At 40.6% G+C, this 19,207-nt stretch overlaps 2 protein-coding genes and 1 pseudogene across 2 annotated transcripts; all 3 read right to left on the bottom strand.

Moving 5' to 3' along the window:
* Nucleotides 1-211: 211 nt before the first annotated feature.
* Nucleotides 212-765, bottom strand: LOC133901792 (uncharacterized). The gene has a single exon (XM_062343291.1). The coding sequence runs from the start codon at nt 642-644 to the stop codon at nt 294-296; it is 351 nt and encodes a 116-aa protein (XP_062199275.1). The 5' UTR covers nt 645-765; the 3' UTR covers nt 212-293.
* Nucleotides 766-1,064: 299 nt separating this feature from the next.
* On the bottom strand, nt 1,065-4,772 carry LOC133902318 (uncharacterized; annotated as a pseudogene).
* An 11,913-nt stretch (nt 4,773-16,685) lies between these two features.
* LOC133902317 (protein MEI2-like 6) lies at nt 16,686-18,259 on the bottom strand. Its single transcript, XM_062343915.1, has 4 exons — nt 17,412-18,259; nt 17,164-17,283; nt 16,923-17,064; nt 16,686-16,838 (listed from the first exon to the last, which is right to left on the bottom strand). Exons 1-4 carry the CDS (start codon nt 18,257-18,259, stop codon nt 16,686-16,688), a joined length of 1,263 nt encoding a protein of 420 aa, XP_062199899.1.
* Between the last annotated feature and the right edge of the window lie 948 nt (nt 18,260-19,207).

The following is a 19,207-nucleotide window of genomic DNA, read 5'->3' as shown; positions in this document are numbered from 1 at the left end:
TAATGGCATTGGTGATTGGTTGGGGTTCCTTGACTAGAATTCCACTACTGATTAAGATGAATAAAATGCTAAGCTTTTCACACAAAAACTGAATCTTTCTTGTTTGGTAATCATAACTTTCTCTTGTTACACAACAATGGGGGTGAAGTGCCAAAGCATCTCACTCTAGCACATACCACAGCAGGCACAATGATAGTGCAATGTTTCAGTGTCAAGAATTGGTAGTGGAATATCTGATAAGACGGCCAGTAATTCAGTTGGGAACAGAAGAGAGCATACACATGGCACGCGCTTCAGGACTTGGCATCGTCGCTGGGTTTGCTATCAGCGGAGGCCTTGCCGCCGGAGCTTGAGGAGGAGTGGGCGGCGAGGGCCTTGTTGTAGGCGTCGAGCTCGTCGTAGTAGACGTCGTAGACGCAGCGGACGCAGCCGCTGCCGCAGCAATCGCCCGGGAGCGGCTTCTCGGGCGGCTCCGGGGCCGGTGCGGCGTCAGGGCTCTTGGCGTCGGTGTCGCGGACGGAGGCGGAAGCCATGGGCGTAGCGGGAGGGAGGCGGTGGCTGCGGCGGCGGAGGAGGAGAGAGCGCGTCGGCGCGGGGAGGAGAGGCGGGATCGGGGCCGGGACGCGGAGGAACACGCCCAGCATGGAGCCTGGTAAGCACAAGGGGAAGAGACGAGGAGGCTACGCCTGCCCGTGCGCGTGATTGGGTTGGACCATGGAGTTTGGGGGAGTCAGAGTCCAACTGCCACAAGCGAACGAACTGGCACACGGCACGTTGTGTTTGGTTTGTTACCTGAGCGTCGGAATCCGACTCGACTCAGAATTCGGCACGGTTGTTAGACTATTTTTAAAAGATCATCGTCGGAGATAAAAAATTCTTTAAGAATGTATTTTCGTTTTCTTTAATGTTCCAATCGTTTTTTTTTAGTTTTTGTCATAAAATTATTAGAAACGAAATAAAGAATATATGATTAGAGATAGTCTTAAAACTCAACTTAAATTTAAAGGGTTCGGAAAAAAATTAGACACCAGTATCAGCAACACTGGTTTGATTGGTTGTTTCGTCTCCGTTCACTGGGTCAAGACGAGATCGCGTCGTCCAGCTCTATAATTTGGCACGATAACTTTCCAATTCTGATCGGTTTACCTCACTACCAGTTTTTTTATAGGAAAAATCTACCTCGCAAAAAAATCTAACCTCTGTAGTCGGGATGTGCAAGGCATCGACGATCCACCGAGGCATCAGCAGCTGGAGGGCATATATTGTTCAGGTGAGTGATTTGAGTGTCAACATAGATGTAGATGATAATAGCTAAATTGAGAAATCGATTTGGAGGACATGTACATAACTGGTCAAGTTCCCCGATCAAAATCAGGAGCCACCAAGAATTCTTCAACACTTCAAGATCACGTCTGGATCTTCTACATCGCTGATTATATTCGATTTTAGAAGTCTGGTGCCGTGCATCACAATTTCGAGTCAGGCAAAAACCGGAACATCTCGTTACCCCCAACGGGATATACCAGGCAGCCATTCGAGATGAATGCTAAACTGGGAAACTGAAATGCACAATCACTCAAATAAACACAGGCCAACAGCTGCAATCCCGCATTTTTCCTGGCTCTATATCTCTCTTCTCCCGTTTCCTGTGCTTCCCTTGTTGAGCAGGTCCCAGCATCAGTTATATCTGAAAGGCAGAACCTGTTAATAAACAGAGAATGGAATGGAACTTTCAGGTTCTAAACTGTGTGGGGAATAGGGGGGAATGCGCCTACTTTTAGTTCTCTGACAGAACCTTCAAGAAGCTTCACCTGGTGGCTCATCAGACTAGGCCCAAACAGAAAAACCTGTATTGTGCAAAACCGGACCACCAGACATTATATTGTCGGTCCTTGAAGCATTTTGACAACTTCCTCTGTTCTAGCTTTTATCTCTTTTAGATACTCAACAAGTACGCGTCGCTAATAAGAACCACCTTCCTGTCAAAAAAAAAGTGACAAGTTAAAATAGTTCATGCGTTCTGCAGAACTCAGAAGGTTATGGATCTTACTGTGCGAATTAAGACCCTCTCAATTCTCTTATTTATAATAGCATAAAGTTCATCAGATGAAACATCTCCCTTTCCTACTGTAAGTCCATCAAGCAACAACTTGATCCACTCATTCTCAGGCGCTGCATTGCACATTCTCCATCTATCAGAGATGGTAACTAGTAGATGCTAAAGAAAATAATCTCTATGGAGAACAATACAGACCATGTATTACTGATTCGAGAAACTTTTCAGGAACTACAACTTGCTAAAGAAAAAAAGGAAGAAAAGCACTAAGGAATAAAATGAAAGTGTAGTCCTTTCTCAACATCTCTAGTTGAACAGTCTAAAAGTAATGCATAAAGTGTCACCTTTATAAGCGTAACTGCGCTTTTGTAGAGATTTGTAAGCATATAACTGCAACACCTTTTGCAACATAGCTTGAAGCCCTGGCTTATCTCCATCTTGTTTAGCCTAAACACATGTAAATATGTACTATTACATAAAAATAAAATTAATCATGCTAGGAGTAGTGCACAACTTGCTTGCCCAAAACACCAAAAAATAACACTTACTTGCCTCAACTGAGCACTAACTTCAGACAGAAATCCCTCATCTAGCTGACCTTCTTGTTCTCGGTGTGATATTTCCTGGGAATATCAGAGTTGCATAAAAACTCACATAATCTGGAAGCACAAAATCAGTGATGTGGCAATTCTAGGTACACAACGTGACACAGAAAAACCACACTTGAACAATCGAATCTCTGAAGCCCACAAAATGTTTGTTTAGAAGTAGAGACAATAGTAACAACATGCGTTTAAGAAAGTTCAACTTTACACAGCCACAGCAAATACAAAGAACTCGACAAAATGCATATAAAGGGAAGCACCATCATGAAGTGTGCAGAAAAATAGGGAGAGACATGGGCTTACTTTCTCCATCAATTTTATAGCATCTGGATCTCTTGGTGGTCACTTCACATCTTCTCCTTCATGCATTACAGGACTAATTATTGCCTTCAGAACATCAGTTGATTGTTCAATCTTTTGCTGCATAACACATGGGTAAAATTAGCACATGCAAAGCCTATCTGTAATCACAACGGAATTACCAAAGTTTCGGCACTGCACATCAACATGAAGGCAGCATGACTATAATGGGGAACTATGCATGATGGAACACGGTTCTTACATCAGTCTTATGAACGAGACGGTCAACTATGTTCCTGACATTTTCGGCCAGTTCTTCATAATCTTTTTGAAGAGGCAAAGAGAGACATCAATTGCAAGTTAGATTAACTGAGACAGAAGATAATAGCACCCACAGCAAGGAAAGTAGTATCAATATGTGAAACCATGCTTCATCATCATCTGATTAGCACAGATCAATTCTAGCTGCCAGCCGAACTCAGAAACCCGCGTCAAATGCCAGAACATTTTCAACCACTACTTGATCAAGCTGTTAACAAGCAAAAAAAGGTGTATTAGTACTTTAATCAGGTGAACTCATTATGTCAAAACTCAAAAGTAACACTAAAACAAGTGAGGATTCTGCAATTGATTCAACAGAGAATAACCACCTAAAAGTTTTCCAATGATATAATAGACATAGTCTAACCTAGTAACACATTTAGGTACACTTCAAACACTTTTATATGCATATAGAACAGGACAGTAAGGAGACTAAAGGCAATTCGACAGCTTAGAAGTCAACTGTCAACTATCTTGTACAGCTCAAGTAGTTAATCAAATTTGAGCTCCAGTGATAGACTCAGCAATATATGCTCAGTTTGGTTCATTTTAAACAAGTATCAAAGGAAGCAGGCTCAAATGAAGCATAGTTACAGACTAGTGTTTTCCCCCTCAGAGGAAATCAATGGAGTGGAATGTGAACTGCAATCTAGTACAGCACAAAATTGTTGTTCAAGAATGGTGATCTGATCTTACTATGGTCAGACCAGCCAGATTGAAGATATACAGTACATTTACCTCTCTAGGATTTGCGTCCCTCAGCATATCAATCAGCCTATCGACTTCAATGGTCTTCTTTAAGGATTCTTAAGGAGCTTTATTAAGAAATGTCACTGCAGGGTAAAAGGCTAAATCACAAAATCTAACAACTGCAGGGTAGTATCAACATTAATCATAAGTCTGCATCAGCACCCCAAAGTAATCATATCAAAACTTTCTAACAGTAGTCATGCTACTTGACATGTTAAAATTCCAGGGTTACATTTTAATGCTGAGAAACCATAAAAAAATACACAGTGACAGTTCTACGGCCATGTTCATACTGCCACTGTTCAGTCATAAGATTTTCCACGATTCATGGAATTCCTAATCAGAAATCACATTGTACCAAAACAACCAGAACAAATCGAACAATTCGTACCATGGACGTTACTTCCAATCAAGAAGCACCTACCCAATGCGCACAAGCAAATTCAACCCCCCAAAAAAAAACAGAGAGCAAGCACAGAACACGAACCGCCTCCTTTGATCAGCGAGGAATGTTCTCCGCCCAGGTGAGTGAATCGGAATCCCCCAACAACACCGACGAGGCCAACCCAGGAGAGTACAAGCGCGGGCGATTAGAGGAGACCGACGGCGAGAAATCCACGAGATCGATAGAAAAAAATCAGGATGAACAGAGTGGAGACTGTAGCCACAAGGCGATGCGGGAACGGAGACGGCGGCCGGAGCGACGTGGAGGCCGCGGTTACGGCTGCGGCCGTCGCCATCGGCCGTGAGGAGAGCAGAGGGCGCGCGTGCAGCGTGCTCCACAGGTATGGCCGTATGGAAGTGGTAAATAAAGCCGAGGTTTCCGCCTTTATGAGCAATGGTTTACGCCTTCTGCACTGACTTACGTAATCTACCATTCTTCGCGCTTGCGAAGAAATAGGATTTTTTGGCTATATATTCCTTCGTTTAATAATATAAGGTGTATTTTATTAAAAAAATAAACTTTATATATTTTAACTAGCAATTAAATAAATTATAAGTATATTTAATATATAAAAATCATACAATAAGATTTATAATTAAAAATATTTTCACACTATATTAGTTTTGTAGCTGTAAATTATATATTTTATAAGAAAATAATGTTCAAAGTATAACTTTAAAAATCGAGAAAAAAATATGTCTTATATTTTTCAAAGAAGAGAGTATTTTTAAGTATAAATCGGACGTGCACACAGGTACAATATACTCGCATACTCATATAGATATATTGTATCATACATTTAAATAATATTAGAGATATAACCTCATATAATGCAATCACATGCTTTAAGTATTGATGCACTTACGTAAGCATTGTACGTGTAGTACGAAAAGCTTCATGAAATAGAAAAGACATAATGAATAATCGATGGGAAAACGTGAAATTGAAAGCCAATCATAAACTTCACTTCGACACGTTTAATACCACACACGGCATTTACTACGCTGAAACCAAGAATTGATTTAAAAGTATTATTGTTTCTACAGTAATTTCAAAAATATTACGTAAAATCAGCAAATTAAAAAATAGTACATATTCGTATCATGGTCCCGCGAAAAAGGGTTTTCGTACTACCATAATGTAAAAATAGTAATTTTTGCGGGACCAATATGCAAAAATATTTTCACGAGACTAGGACACGAAAACTATTTTTAAAATATTTTTTGCTTAATTTTTTAAGGCCTAGGATGCGAAAACTATTTTTAAATATTTTTGCTACAGTAATCAGATGAACACTTTATTTACGATGTGATATACATTTTTATCATTTCATGTGATATGCCCTTTTTAATTTAATTTGAATTCTAACGAATTGAAAAATGCGTAAATTCATCCAAACTCTTATGAAATACATATAAATATGATTTTGCATAATTTGGAGTGTGACATCAAATAAAAAAAAAGAAACATCAACAATCAGACAAGTAAATGCCCAAAATTAGATGTCCCCGAGATACCCCTCCTCTTCCTTTTCTTCTCGTCATTCGCTTTCTTTGACCTGTCATACCACTGCGCCAAAGACAAGTACCTACAGGTATCTCGAAAATTATAGGTATTTGTGTATTGTGCAGGGTGTGACGAGTCAAGGAAAACAAATGAGTAGAAGAAAAGGAAGAGAAGGGGTATCTCGGAGACATGTAATTTTGTGTAGGTATTTGTTTGATTGCTAACATTTCTCTTTTTATTTGATATCACACTCTAAATTTGTGAATGCTTCCATTTGTTTGAATTCAAATTGAATTAAAAAGAATATGATAAAAATACATATAAATAGTGTATTGCAAAGTAACTTACTTTTTCACAAGTAACATAGGGTTGTAAATAATTTTATAAATTATTATGCCACATAAGAGGAATTTTAGTGAATTTTACTAGATTTTTAGGATTTTTTTAGTGCTTAAAAATTGCTAGAAATTCTAAAATAGTCATCTTTAGAGTTTTTATTTTAAAACCTACATTGGTTATTGATGTGAATCCTTTTAAATGGATTCATTTTGAATTATAGGACCTATAAAAAATTCATGAATTTTAGAGCACGACAACCCACTGTCCAAATAATGAAAGAGGAAAGGAGAAAAATTCAGAAAAAAAAATCTAAAAACATGTGATTACTGTTCATCCGTGGAGTATTAGAAACCGGCCACGCGACTACTCCGGATGAAAAATGGTGGGATAAGATGATTCAGAATTAAAAAATATTCTTCAAATAGTCTAGATGAAGTCGTCTAAAAAAACACCCGAACACAATTGTCCCACTCAAGACGTGACAATAATAATAAATCCAAAATTTAAAATAAATTCGTTTTATCCTACCTATCAAACAGGCATGTAAATAATCACTCCCTTAAATATACATGCATAAGATAATTCTGCCTAAAGTAGCAGATATAGAAGGAATTCATCCCAAATTTACCATTTGGGCCACTAGCACGGATAAAGTTGAATGTAACGGTTAATTCTGAATTTCTGGTGGGCAGGTCTCATGCGATTTGCCGTAAAAGAACACAGTGGTTAGCTATGCCAAGATGTGCATGGGGTCGTGTGCTCGTGCCAGCTTCATAAGATCATCTCTAAGTATATTTTCTTCATTTCGTTCCTATTTTGATTTCTTTTTTCATTTTTATTCTTTTTATTTTCTCTCATCTCTAATAGTTTTCCTTCGAGATGAATCGTGAAGTGAAAGGAGATAATACCGTCTTGAAAGGAATGATCTAGGAATCTTGTCGAAAAGAGAACTGTGAAGGGAAACTGTTGAAGCGTTGAAAGAACGAAAATCCTTTCACGACGGGATTTTGATTCTCGAAGAAAAACGGTTGTGCAAGCCTAATCAGGTGCTCAAGGCTGATCCCGGCAATGCGCCTCAGAGGTCGAGCGAAACCTTCATATATGGCAAATCTGGATGGTCTCGGCCCAATCCAAACCAGTGTCGTACCCGGACAAAAAAATACAATCAAGATTCTGCTGTGTGTGTGTGTGTGTATATATATATATATATATATATATATATATATATATATATATATATATATATATATATATAGGAAAACTAGTATGTACTCCTGGGTGTATGTACTCCCACCTCTCATATACCACTTATACACGTGTGTTATACTTCTTTATCACTTTAAATATACTTCATTAGTAATTATAAGATACTACAATACAAATCCCACGAAATTTTTTATGAAATTCCATGATTTTTATCATAATTTGTGTATATACTTCTTTTATGTATAAAAAAGAGTATATAGCAAAAATGAAAGGCTAACATTGAATTTTTTTTCATACAACTCATATTGGAGTATCTTAGAATTAGTATTAGAGTATACTAAAAATGATAAAAGAGTATAAAGTATTTGTTTAGGTGGTATATTGCATGTGGGAGTACATACTCCTAGGAGTATAGAATAGGTGTCCTATATATATATATATATATATATATATATATATATATATATATATATATATATATATATACGTCATAGATAAATAAGTATAACAACACCAACTTATAATCATCAAATTATCTAAGTCTTATAAAAGGGACCTTAAGGCTGAAAATAGAAAACTGCAGCTACAACAGAAATAAAATCTTCAATTGCTCCTTGGATGGTACAGTGTGGACGAAGAAGTTTTTATAATTTTCAGATCCAATTTTGATATGCAGATGGGAGGAAGATTTATTCGAACCATGTCAAAAGGTTCAACTGCTGATACTTGTTTAATGCATCAAGCGGACAAAAGAAATATTAGAATACACTTTTTAAAAATTATACGAGTCCTGTAATTCTCAATTCTTCGTATCTCACAGAGCAGAGATGTTCTAAGGTGAGCCTTGTTTTGTGCATAGACTAGATGAAGAGATAGCTCTTCAAAATTCTCCTCTACAACTATAAAATACTCATAAGAGCTAGCAGCTAGTTTTTATCTTCACTTTCACTCGCTTCTCTGCCATACACATCTGTAAAATAAAAGCTAGCGGCTAGCTCAACTATTGAAACTGCCCTAACTCTCCTCATAATAGTGATTATTCGTCTGGAAGTGACTATGGTTCTCTCTATGGCGCCAGCGTATAATTTCCACGTTTAATGATTATCTCGTGGTGGTATATTCTACATTTTTATACTGTCTGTTTTATACCATAAGCAAAGAAATCTAACGCTATTTCATGTACTCAATCAAGCTGCTGACCGTGATCGTGCACTACAATTTGGACTGATCAGTACCGAAAGCAAACACTGGTACTTCATAATCCAGCCACCACCGAGGCACTGACCAGTCACCTACGCATTTCTGGCAAAGAGACCTCGCCGGAGGCAAATGGAGTTCGGGCCACATTTTCTTGCTGAAAATAGCTGATTTGCGTTTACCTCCATTGCGTTCACCTCTGACATGTGATGCCCCGAGCGGATCGGCGTTGCCTCATATGCCATGCCCCAATGAGGTAGTAAATTGTATTAGTACGGCACTGTAGCATCGCGATCTGTATCTCTTCGTGTCTTTTCGTAGGTGGATATAAAGGTAAAAATAAAAAAATAGGCAATAAACACCATCATATTTGTTAAAATAAACAATATATTAACGTATTTTTAAATCTATTACCTGTATTCAGCACTTTAAATACCAAAAGATCGATTATAGTACTTAAAACACGGAAAATAATGGAACTGGCCTGTATTTGGCACCTTATGTGTTGAAAATTTCTTGTATTCGGTACCTAGGTGCCGAATATAGTTCGGACGTGCTGCTCGCGTCGCGTCGTGTCCTTGCTTTCGGTGTACCCAGTCACATCGTGTCGCGTTGTTTCACTTTTATCGTCTTTTTGAACCCAAGCGTTGTTGTCCCCGCATTTATTAGTTTGCTTCCGCACTGCAGTCTTTCGCTATAAAATGAGTGTTCGCTGGTAAGGAGATGCAACACGAGGGAAGAGGAGAAGCATGAGAAAAGGGGGAGAGGACAAGCATGAGAAAAGGAGGAGAGGACAAGAGATGCAGCAACGCAGTGTGCGGAGAGGAGAAGCAACACGAGTTATAGTAAATACTTAAAATTTGTAATTAATTAATACTTACAGCAATAATAGTAATCAGAGTCAGTAGATTATTTAATCCATTCAATTACATTTATTTAATTATTTGTTTAGTTAATGTAATAGTAATTAGTGTGAATTTGTATAACAGTAATTATCATGAATTTATATAATAGTAATTTTTTACTTAGTTAGAGTAAGTAGATTGTATAATAATAATTAGCATAAATTTGATTAGTCAGTGTAATTAGATTGTTTAATTAGTTTATAATAGGATAGCCTAGTGGTGGCCCTTTATGCTAGTGGTAGCATAGGGTCATGGTCTAGTATATACATGTTCTCTATAGGTGTAAGTAGGATATTGGTGTAATAAGAGAAAAGGGAGAAAAGAAGCAAAAAGGGAAAACATAAATTCTAGAAAGATCAAAAACTTAGATTGGACACAAAGATTTGATTAAAATCACAATGTACCAAAAAATTGACAAATTAAAAAATAATAATTAATCTGGTGTGCGTCTGTTTAATTAATATTTTATTTTAATCCATTAAAATAGTAGTGCGCACAAGAACTTCTGCTCTTAGTTAAAAAAACAGCTATAAAGTCAAATAGAGTAATATTTTTTTGGCTTCTACTCACCGTAGACTAGTCCATTACTCCATTTAGTTCACTCTGCATAAATAAATCTATAAATAGATTAATAGTGCATTGTTAAAAATGAGCACTGAAATTTAGTCAGGAACTATAGCCATAGTAGTATTCAACGTAAAAAGAAGATGGTCACCGAGATTGAGAGCGGCATGCTAAAAATGCTTCTGACTTATGAAAGAGTAATTGTGGTGTAAAGAAATCTAACGAAACTAGCTTCTAAAATAATTTTGAAGTAAATTTATAATAAGATTGAATATTTACTCAATATAACTTTCATGTTAGTTTAATTAATATTTTTATTCAATATTAAATATTAATTATTTTGTTTGAATTCAATATTGATCATTTAATTAGCATTGTTAATTACTTAAATATTTAGCATTATTAAGTATTGTAATGGTAATTTATTTATTATTTATCGAGGAGCGTAGTTAGTTGTGTATCTCACATATATCTAAATAGTTATTTTATTAGATACACCTTTGTTTAGCAGATACGATATGACTTTTCATATTTATTATAGAGAGCGTCTCGCAATTTTGCACGAGAGGCTTATAACAATTTAGAACTGCTATCACATATAGAGTTCAGTTGAGGTATATAATAAGCTAGATAGCTTGAAATCACATATTATGAGTCTTTTGTGTGTTAACCAGTAATCCTATACTGTTATCCTCGAAGGTGTGCAACCATGGCTTGCTCCAAACAACTCGGTCTTTGTCCATATATTGTTCGAGATGAGAAAGAACAACGTATGGGCTTTTTACTCATGCAAGGAATTAGAGGAGAACTTTGATATGAGGGTGTACGCAAATATAGTACTACGACTCGTGCAAGGTAATGCAGTGACTACGTAGAAGGATCAAACCAGCAGATGGTGCACGAAGAGTATGAAGGACATGTTGGGGAGGGCAATTCCGGTAGAGAGGGAGCTAGAGTGGACTCTTCTGAGGTAGATGCAGGAAGCATGGATGATGAAGCCGGTGGTAGCGGGAATGAAGAAGCTGCTTACAACGATGATCTGGTACCGGCGATCGAGTACTTTTGTGCTGCTGGGTTGTGCCGTCGTTGAGTATAAAACCTTATCTAACTGGGGATGACAGAATAGCGACATCTAGGTTGAGCAACAGTTTCGTAACAAGGATGATGTCATCCACCATATTAGCAACTATGCTGTAATGATAAGAATGGATCAGAAATGTACCTGGTCTAACCCTACGAAGTATGAGTTCATGTGTATTAATACCCCGAATTGTCCATAATTTGTATGAGCACGTAAGTCAAAATATGAGAACTATTTTGTAAACAGTAGAGACACCCTCCATACATACATCAAAGAGGCTATTATGAATGTGAGCCACGCCATTGATGCGAGGTTCATAGCCCAACTCCTCATCGCGCTTGTCGGCACGGATATTTATTTATCACCAAAATCCATTATGGAGGAGGTGCATACTAATACGGGTATGCTGAATAATTACCACACCTTGTGACGAGCGAAGCAGAAGACGTTGAAGATGCTGTTTGAAACTTCAAGAAGTCCTACAACTATGCTTCAAGGTTATTGTAGAAGATTGCTATGACGAATCCAGGGACTCAGCGGCCATGGCGAATGAACGATCAAGCTAGAGGATAGGTCATTCAACACCACTGACAGATACCTCATTAGGTTATTCTGATCCTTTGAATAATGCTTCGAAGATTTTAGACATTGCAGGCCGGTTGTGTGTGTCGATGCCACATTTCTGAGCGGCAAATATCACGGTGCCCTTATGACAGCAATAGTGGCAGATGCAAATAATCATATCATTCCTCTCGCCTTTTCAACGGTTAAGGGTGAAAGCAATGATAGCTGGTTGTGATTCCTCACTTTGGAGGGAACACATGTCGTTGGCAACGTGGAATGAGTTTGCATCATCTCATACCGCAACAAGGACCTTCTACATACATTGGACGTCTATAGGATCTAGGGTACCGACTAGAGGGGATGAATAGGTAGATTTAAAACTAATTGCTAAGCGATCGACGAAACTTGCGAAAACAAACTAAAGATCACTACAGCAATATGAAAATAACTAATAGTTATGTCAAGGATTGAAATCATAGGGTAACATGCAATAATTTATATTGTAGGATGATAAATTGTCTAAAGTAAATTGTATAAAGGTAAATTGCTCAAAGGATGACACACGAAATTTATCTCGTGGTATCGGTGATTTGCTAATCACTTCTAATCCACGCTGAGGTGAGTTCAAACTTCTAACCACTTCTCTATCAAGTATCCAATCCTTACATGAGAAATAGCTCACACTGAGCAACTTGATCTTAAGTCGGAATAGAACAAAAACTATTCAATACATCGATTCCACCGGAGTACCACTTAGCCTTTCCGGCAATGCGTGCTCAAAGCCTCTCACAATCACCGTCGTGACTCCTTCACAATCTTTTTTGAAGGGCTCAACAACGCAACAACCTCCAAGCCGTCTAGGAGACGATAACCTTCAAGAGTAACATGTCGATAACGCTTCTTTGAAGGATCACTAGTGCCCCAGTACTCAAACTCTTCAAAGTTACGCACTAAATGCTCTCACACTCTAATGAGTTGTAGTGAAGTGCTACAGGGCTTGCTTGAACCAGCCAAGCTCTTATTTATAGCCCACACTCAAGAATATGGTCGTTGCAAATCATTTGACATCTATGCGCACTGGGCGGTCAAACTGCAGCACAAACGGTGGTCGAATCGTCGCAAATACAACAACTATAAAATGCGTGATGATGACTCTGATACACGTCTGGCGGTCAAACCGTGACCCCTCACGATCAGACCACAAGCAGGGAACAGAGTGCCAAAACTCTCTATTCTCAGGGCGATCGGACCACGACCCCTCACGGTCAGACTGCAAGCTGGGAACAAAGTGCCAAAACTCTATTCTCAGGGCGGTCAAACTAGCCATGCCAGCGGTCAGATCGCCAGCTATACCAAAGGGTCCAAACCCATTTGTTCGTTTGGCAATCAAACTGACACACTCTTCGGTTAGACCAGGACTGAATTCTACTAAGTATCGACTAAGTTGATATAGCGGTTAGACCGATCTCTCTGGCGGTCAGACCGCCATAGCTAAGAAACATCTCAAAGACAACATTTCCTTAGTTTCTCTCAAACTAAATTTCCCACTCTATATGAAATACAAGCTTAAGCAATTGTGTCACTATAGACATCTCAAGTAAAGCCACATCAACCCCTCGTAATAGTACGTCACTTATCCTATCAATCCGGTCAATTTTTCTTCTCTAATCTTCTTTAACTGGAAAAAGAAAATGCCTTATAATTATACCTTCACCTTCAGCTAGTCGTTTTCATAATTTCCACTAATGTATCTTCTAGCTACATAACATCTTTGTAACTGACCTTTTCATAACTCATTCAAATATGTTAGTCAAAAAAGATATATTATCATTAATTACAAAAACACGAATTAGGGCTTAGTCGTTTACGCAGACATGAGTGGCAACGACGGATCACAGTACATAGTACCGTGCATCACAATCCATGCATTGAGGAGCACATGGCATTCAAAGATATGGTCCTTCAACATCAAAAACAGCTACAAAGTGATCAAGGGGTCTAAGTATGTACCTTATCCTATAGCACGACGCACGGGTCTTAGAAGGCATGGAGCCACGAGGTTGCAATGTGATATGAATGAAGCAGAGGCTATTGACGCCTACGCAAGTGCAAACTTTGCAAACAACCTGGCTAAGATAGGAGGACATGCCGATTCGACAGTAAACAATCATGCCTCTATCGCACTATAGTGTATTAGAGTTGTTGTATTTTAGTTTGTTGTTTGATGTTATTCACAGTCATAGTTTATATTCTAAACTGTTCTTCACCTATTAGTTGTAATACTTATTTTTTTAATATATTATATGTTTTTATTGAACCATGAATCTTATAATATATTTTAATTTTTTATTCGCATACTTATTGAACCGTGAAGTTTATAATATATTCTAATTTGTTATTCACTACATATTGAATAATGTAGTTTGAAATAATTGTCATGACTTATGGTGGTCTTTCTGACCTTCTTCAGCAATGCTACGACGAGAGCCATATGGGACGACTGATTTTCACTGGGCAGCAGATAGTTTGCTACTGATTTAGTACATGTATTAGATACCTTTTACAGTTGATTTCATTACAAGCCCAAAGTGTCCACACGATTAAGAAGTTAGACCATCGATTCTACGAGCCACTCGCACGGGCAGTACTAATATCTTTTGCTCTCATGATGTCCAGAGCTCCAATGGCAGGTTGTGGCAGGATACCTCTCCCGCCAATTGAGGAGTACTGCTCACAGGTCTCATCGACCGGTGGCGTCCTGAGACGCATACGTTCCACTTTTTTTGATAGCTATTACTGGGTGATTAGTGATTTGGACGTACTTTGTGCTGATCTCATGGAGTAGGATCATGGCGTATGGCACGAGTGACCAAAATTTCGACTGAATGTCTCATTGCATCCAATTATTGGTGTGACCAAGACTTATGAAAGACCATATGCTTTTTGTTGTAAATGAACAACGTGAAAATATATTCTTCTAAACGTGTAGAGAGTCAGTTTGTGTATCAATAGAGGGTGTTGTACTTACCCCACGAGATGTCGATCGAGCGTACGAATAAGTGTGTTACTATTTTTAGTCCCGAAATGACACACGATAAGATACGACAAACCGAACTATATCAGGTGCCGAATACATGAAGTTTTTGAATCTGAGATGACAAATACGATAAATAGTGACGTATTTGGTACCAAGTGACTAATACAGGCTAGGCACATCATTTTCAGTGCCTCGATTACCGAAATCAATTTTTAGTTGTTTAAGACGTTGAATACTGGCGCTTGATTTATAAATAAGTCAATATATTATCAATTTTAGTAAATACATGATATTTTTAGCCTTTTTTTAAAATTTCTGACTGATATAAATTGTACATGTGGCAAGCAGTGCTCCGACTCTCCGAGCTGCTCATCAACTACTCAAGCGTCACTGCTTCACCGGACTTTTCACTGTTCTTTCCATGTAGCAGTACTGTAATACACGTAGCACAGTAGTAGTATGTCATGAAGTACAACTACTAGAATAGCGCCGAGATATATCCAGTTGCTCGAGGACAAGGAAGGAAGAACTGCACTAGTGGTGCCCTAGGAATAGTAGAGCTAAGCTCAACAAGCAGCGGTATAAAGGCAGTGCGAGTGGTACAACAGTTGCAGCCCCTGCCACACCCGGTGCAATCGAGTGGTTGCAGGCCATGTCTGGCACTGGTGGCAGCATGCACCTTCCCTCGTCAGATCTCGCAGTTTCCCAATGCATTATACTGTTTACCTTGGGATGCACCTAGCATCTGTAGTAGATGGCTCCAGAGAGCTGCTTCCAGGGTACGGATCAGACAGGAGCGGAGCGAGGCGAGCCTTAGTTCCCCAGCGCGCGCTGCGTTGGGCAATGGGGAAGGAAGAGACGGGCGCCGCAGTGGAAGAGAGTGATGGGCTGATGGAGATGGAGATCGACATCGAGAAAAAGAGAAGGTGATGTTTTCCAAAAAAAGAAAAGAAGGGGATGAGCGCCGTCCTTTCATGATTTTCTTGTCCCAACCTCACATCCCATTAATAGCAACCACATAAGCACAGCGGCGAGTCCGTCGTGCACCGGTCGTCAGCTACAGCACCGAGGGGACCAAGATGGCAAAGGGCACCCGCACGGAGCACAAGGGAGCAACAAGCCACAAGGCTGCAAAACTATCAACACGTCGTACTAGTTCTGTTCTGAAAGGGACCGATAAAAACGCTACTGTCAACTCCTTTTCCCGTACAATTTATTAGGGACAACATCAATGGGTTAATACCTTCAGATAATCAAAATTTCCTCAAAATTCTATATGATTTAATTCATTTTTGACTTAATCAAATGTGCATCGTAAAATTTACGATGAATTTTCTGCCATCCAAACACTCGCGCTAACGGTTCAGAATAAACATGAAACTACGGATCATTACTTTCATCAGCTCAGTGCACTGAAAGACTTCCAATTGATGCCACGCCCAGACGAAATAATTTACTAGTAGCAAGTTACTCATTCATAGACTAATATCGAGAGCCTGGTGGAGCTCATGTTTTTCGTACAAGCTTACAACACATAACACTCAAGAGTCAAGACTCAAACATCAAGATCACACTACCGCCACTTAAAGCTGATATAGCTCAAACAGATTACACAACAGCTGCCCATGAGCTTCGACTTCAGCTAAGTTCAAGATAAAACACACATGCAAATCAAAGTCAAACACGCAAATTACTCAAAGTAGGTAATCGAGCCGGGATCCTCACTCCCGTTCTATCCGTTCATCCCAAGAACATATAGATTGCAAGAAAAGAAGCGGCCGGCGTGCAGGGAGGAGACGATACTGCCCATCACAAGCGGCGAGCGAGGTTGCCCACGACGTGCTGCACGCCCACGGTCGGGCGGGTGCCGTCCCGCGGCGGCTGGAACCACACCGGCAGGAAGTCCTCGGTGTCACAGTCGAAGCGCGACCCGGAGAAATGTTCCACCAACTTATGCCGTCCCTGCAAATCCAAACGACGGCTACGTATGAGTCCGAAGGGCCGCGGCAGCGCAAGCGAAGACGAAGACAGTGGACGGCGACAAACCTGGATGACGGCAAGGTCCACCTCACAGATTTTCTGGCAAGCCCCGACCGTCCAGCGGTGTCTGTGCAGGTGCGCCCAAAGCCGGTGCGCCGCGTCCGGCGTTGTAACGTTCACAAAGGCGTAGCCCTTGTTGAATTTGGTACTGGACCAAGTGCAATGAACGAGGTCACGGATCGAGCAGCAAAAACCCTAGCTTGGTAGAATATCGACTAGCATTCGCAACAAAGGTGACAGATGTTACCGGAAGTCGATCGGCACGTAGAGGAAGTCGTATTCCGACTTGACGCCGCCACCGCCCGATGTGACTTTTGCGTTTTCTTCAGCGCAATGTTGATCGATGATGTTCATTATATTCTTCCTCCTGTGTGATAACGAAGCAAACAATTGATTTTCAGGCATCAACGCCACGATAGATGTTGCAAAGGTTGCGAAGCATAAAATTCCAGTGCATAAAAGTTTGAATAAAAAAGAGGGAAAATAACCACTCACGTGAAATTATTAGGGATATTTCTGATCATTAGAGACGTTCGGTTGGAAGCAGGGTTGAACAAGCGCCGTGGCTTCCGGGGACGAGGCGGCGGTGGGACGCGCGGGCTCCCGGAAGGTGGAACGGAGCGGCGGGAAGGCTCGGTTCCGGGGGCGAGGCCCGTGGGCGCCGGCGACGAAGGGGGAGACGGGTCTAGGTACGGGAAAGACGCCGGGAGTACAACCGGCGGCGAGTCGGGTGGACTCGTGGTATCGAGCACGGAGCGGGGAGAAGGCTCGTTGGCCGGCTCCACCTTCGCTACGCCGTTGCCTCCGTTCCCGCTGACCTCCGTGCTGCGGGACGACGGTGTTGGTTCCGGATGCGGCGATCCCTTCCTCCGTAGCGTGACGACGGGCCTGGGGCGCCGCCGCCTAGTACTGGGAGCACGCCTGATGCGCATGGAGCTCCGGGGACGGTGGCCACCGTCCTGCGGGGCAGCAGTGATGCGGGGCTGCTGAAGGTGCGGGGAAAAGTGCATCCCCGCCGGCGAAACAGGCATCGCCAACGCCCCGAGCGGCATCGCCATCCCCATCGGCGTCGCCCAGGGCGGGTGAGGGAACGCGCCCTGCATCCCCATCCCCATCCCCAGGCCCTGGGCTGGGAACCCACAGAAGCCCGGGTCCGCGAACGGCAGCGGCGGAGGTGGAGATAGGAACGGAAGCGCCGACGACGTCGGGACGAAGCCCCGCGGCGGCAGGGCCTCAACGTACAGCTCCAACCCGGGCGCGACAGGCGGCGGGCCGATGGGAAACGCCAATGGTACGTAGACCGGCGCGTCGGGGCGGAGGTTGGAGGGGACTGAGGACGCCATGGATGCGAGACCTGGCACTACAATCTCTTCGCCCTCGTTTTTGCTTGAGAGATTTTTAGGGCCGAGGGGACGGCCAGGTTATGAAGGGAGTGGAAGTCGCGATAGTTTAGCCCTTTTTTAGAACGCTTGTCTCTGAGCTGTGGGTCCGGTGGCCTACGGCCGGAGACCTTGTGTGTGTTGCAGCCTCGGGCCACGAGGCAAGACCAGGAGGGCGGGGGGCGTGGCGTGCTATTTCATGTGATATGCATGAACTACGGGACATTTTTTACCGGCAGCAAATTATTTTTCTTGATCATTGATGAAGTTACTCACTTAAAATGTTGGATATATGGTGGCCATTTAAATTGATTTAAAACAGGTCCCTCAAAAATAGGAATATATATATAGTTTCAATCTTAAATGATAACGACTAATCTATCTGTAATACTATAATTACGTAAGTTGTAATAGAACTGAAAGACCTTCGCCGTTCTCTCGGATCGATGATACGGTCATCGTGTAAAGATTCTCTCTGTTTTTCTTCTAAAAATACATTAATCTCTAAGGAAAGAAGATCTTGGTGGGTAATAGCAAAAATACAAGTTTTTTGGAAGATGTTTGGATGTCGACTAACTCCCTTAATAAGGGTGCGTTTAGTTGAAGGATAAGTTTAGATGGTATATGATCATCCCTGATTTTTGAGATGAGATAAGTTAGTTTTCTATTTGATTGGATGGATGAGATAAGCTAAGCTGATTGCGTACATTCATATTTATATGCATTATATAAGTGTTTGGATGAATTTGTGCATATTTAAATTTATTTGAATTCAAATTGAATTAAAAAGAGAATATCACATGAAATGATAAAAATGCATATAATAAAGTATTACAAAAGATCTCACTTTTTCACGAAATAATCTAGGGCTAAAAATAATTTTAGAAATTATTACGTCATATGAGAGGAATA

Source organism: Phragmites australis, chromosome 20, assembly GCF_958298935.1.
Source record: "Phragmites australis chromosome 20, lpPhrAust1.1, whole genome shotgun sequence".
Lineage (NCBI taxonomy): Eukaryota > Viridiplantae > Streptophyta > Magnoliopsida > Poales > Poaceae > Phragmites > Phragmites australis.
This window is presented reverse-complemented; position numbering and strand designations above follow the sequence as displayed.

What these genes read in the sequence shown, in the direction of transcription:
- LOC133901792 (XM_062343291.1), bottom strand. Translation starts at nt 644, where the DNA reads ATGCTGGGCGTGTTCCTCCGCGTCCCGGCCCCGATCCCGCCTCTCCTC.
- LOC133902317 (XM_062343915.1), bottom strand. Translation starts at nt 18,259, where the DNA reads ATGGCGTCCTCAGTCCCCTCCAACCTCCGCCCCGACGCGCCGGTCTAC. An exon ending in TACGTGCCGATCGACTTCCG is followed by an intron (nt 17,065 to 17,163) that starts GTAACATCTGTC and finishes CACTTGGTCCAG; the next exon opens with TACCAAATTCAACAAGGGCT. An exon ending in TGGACCTTGCCGTCATCCAG is followed by an intron (nt 16,839 to 16,922) that starts GTTTGTCGCCGT and finishes TTGGATTTGCAG; the next exon opens with GGACGGCATAAGTTGGTGGA.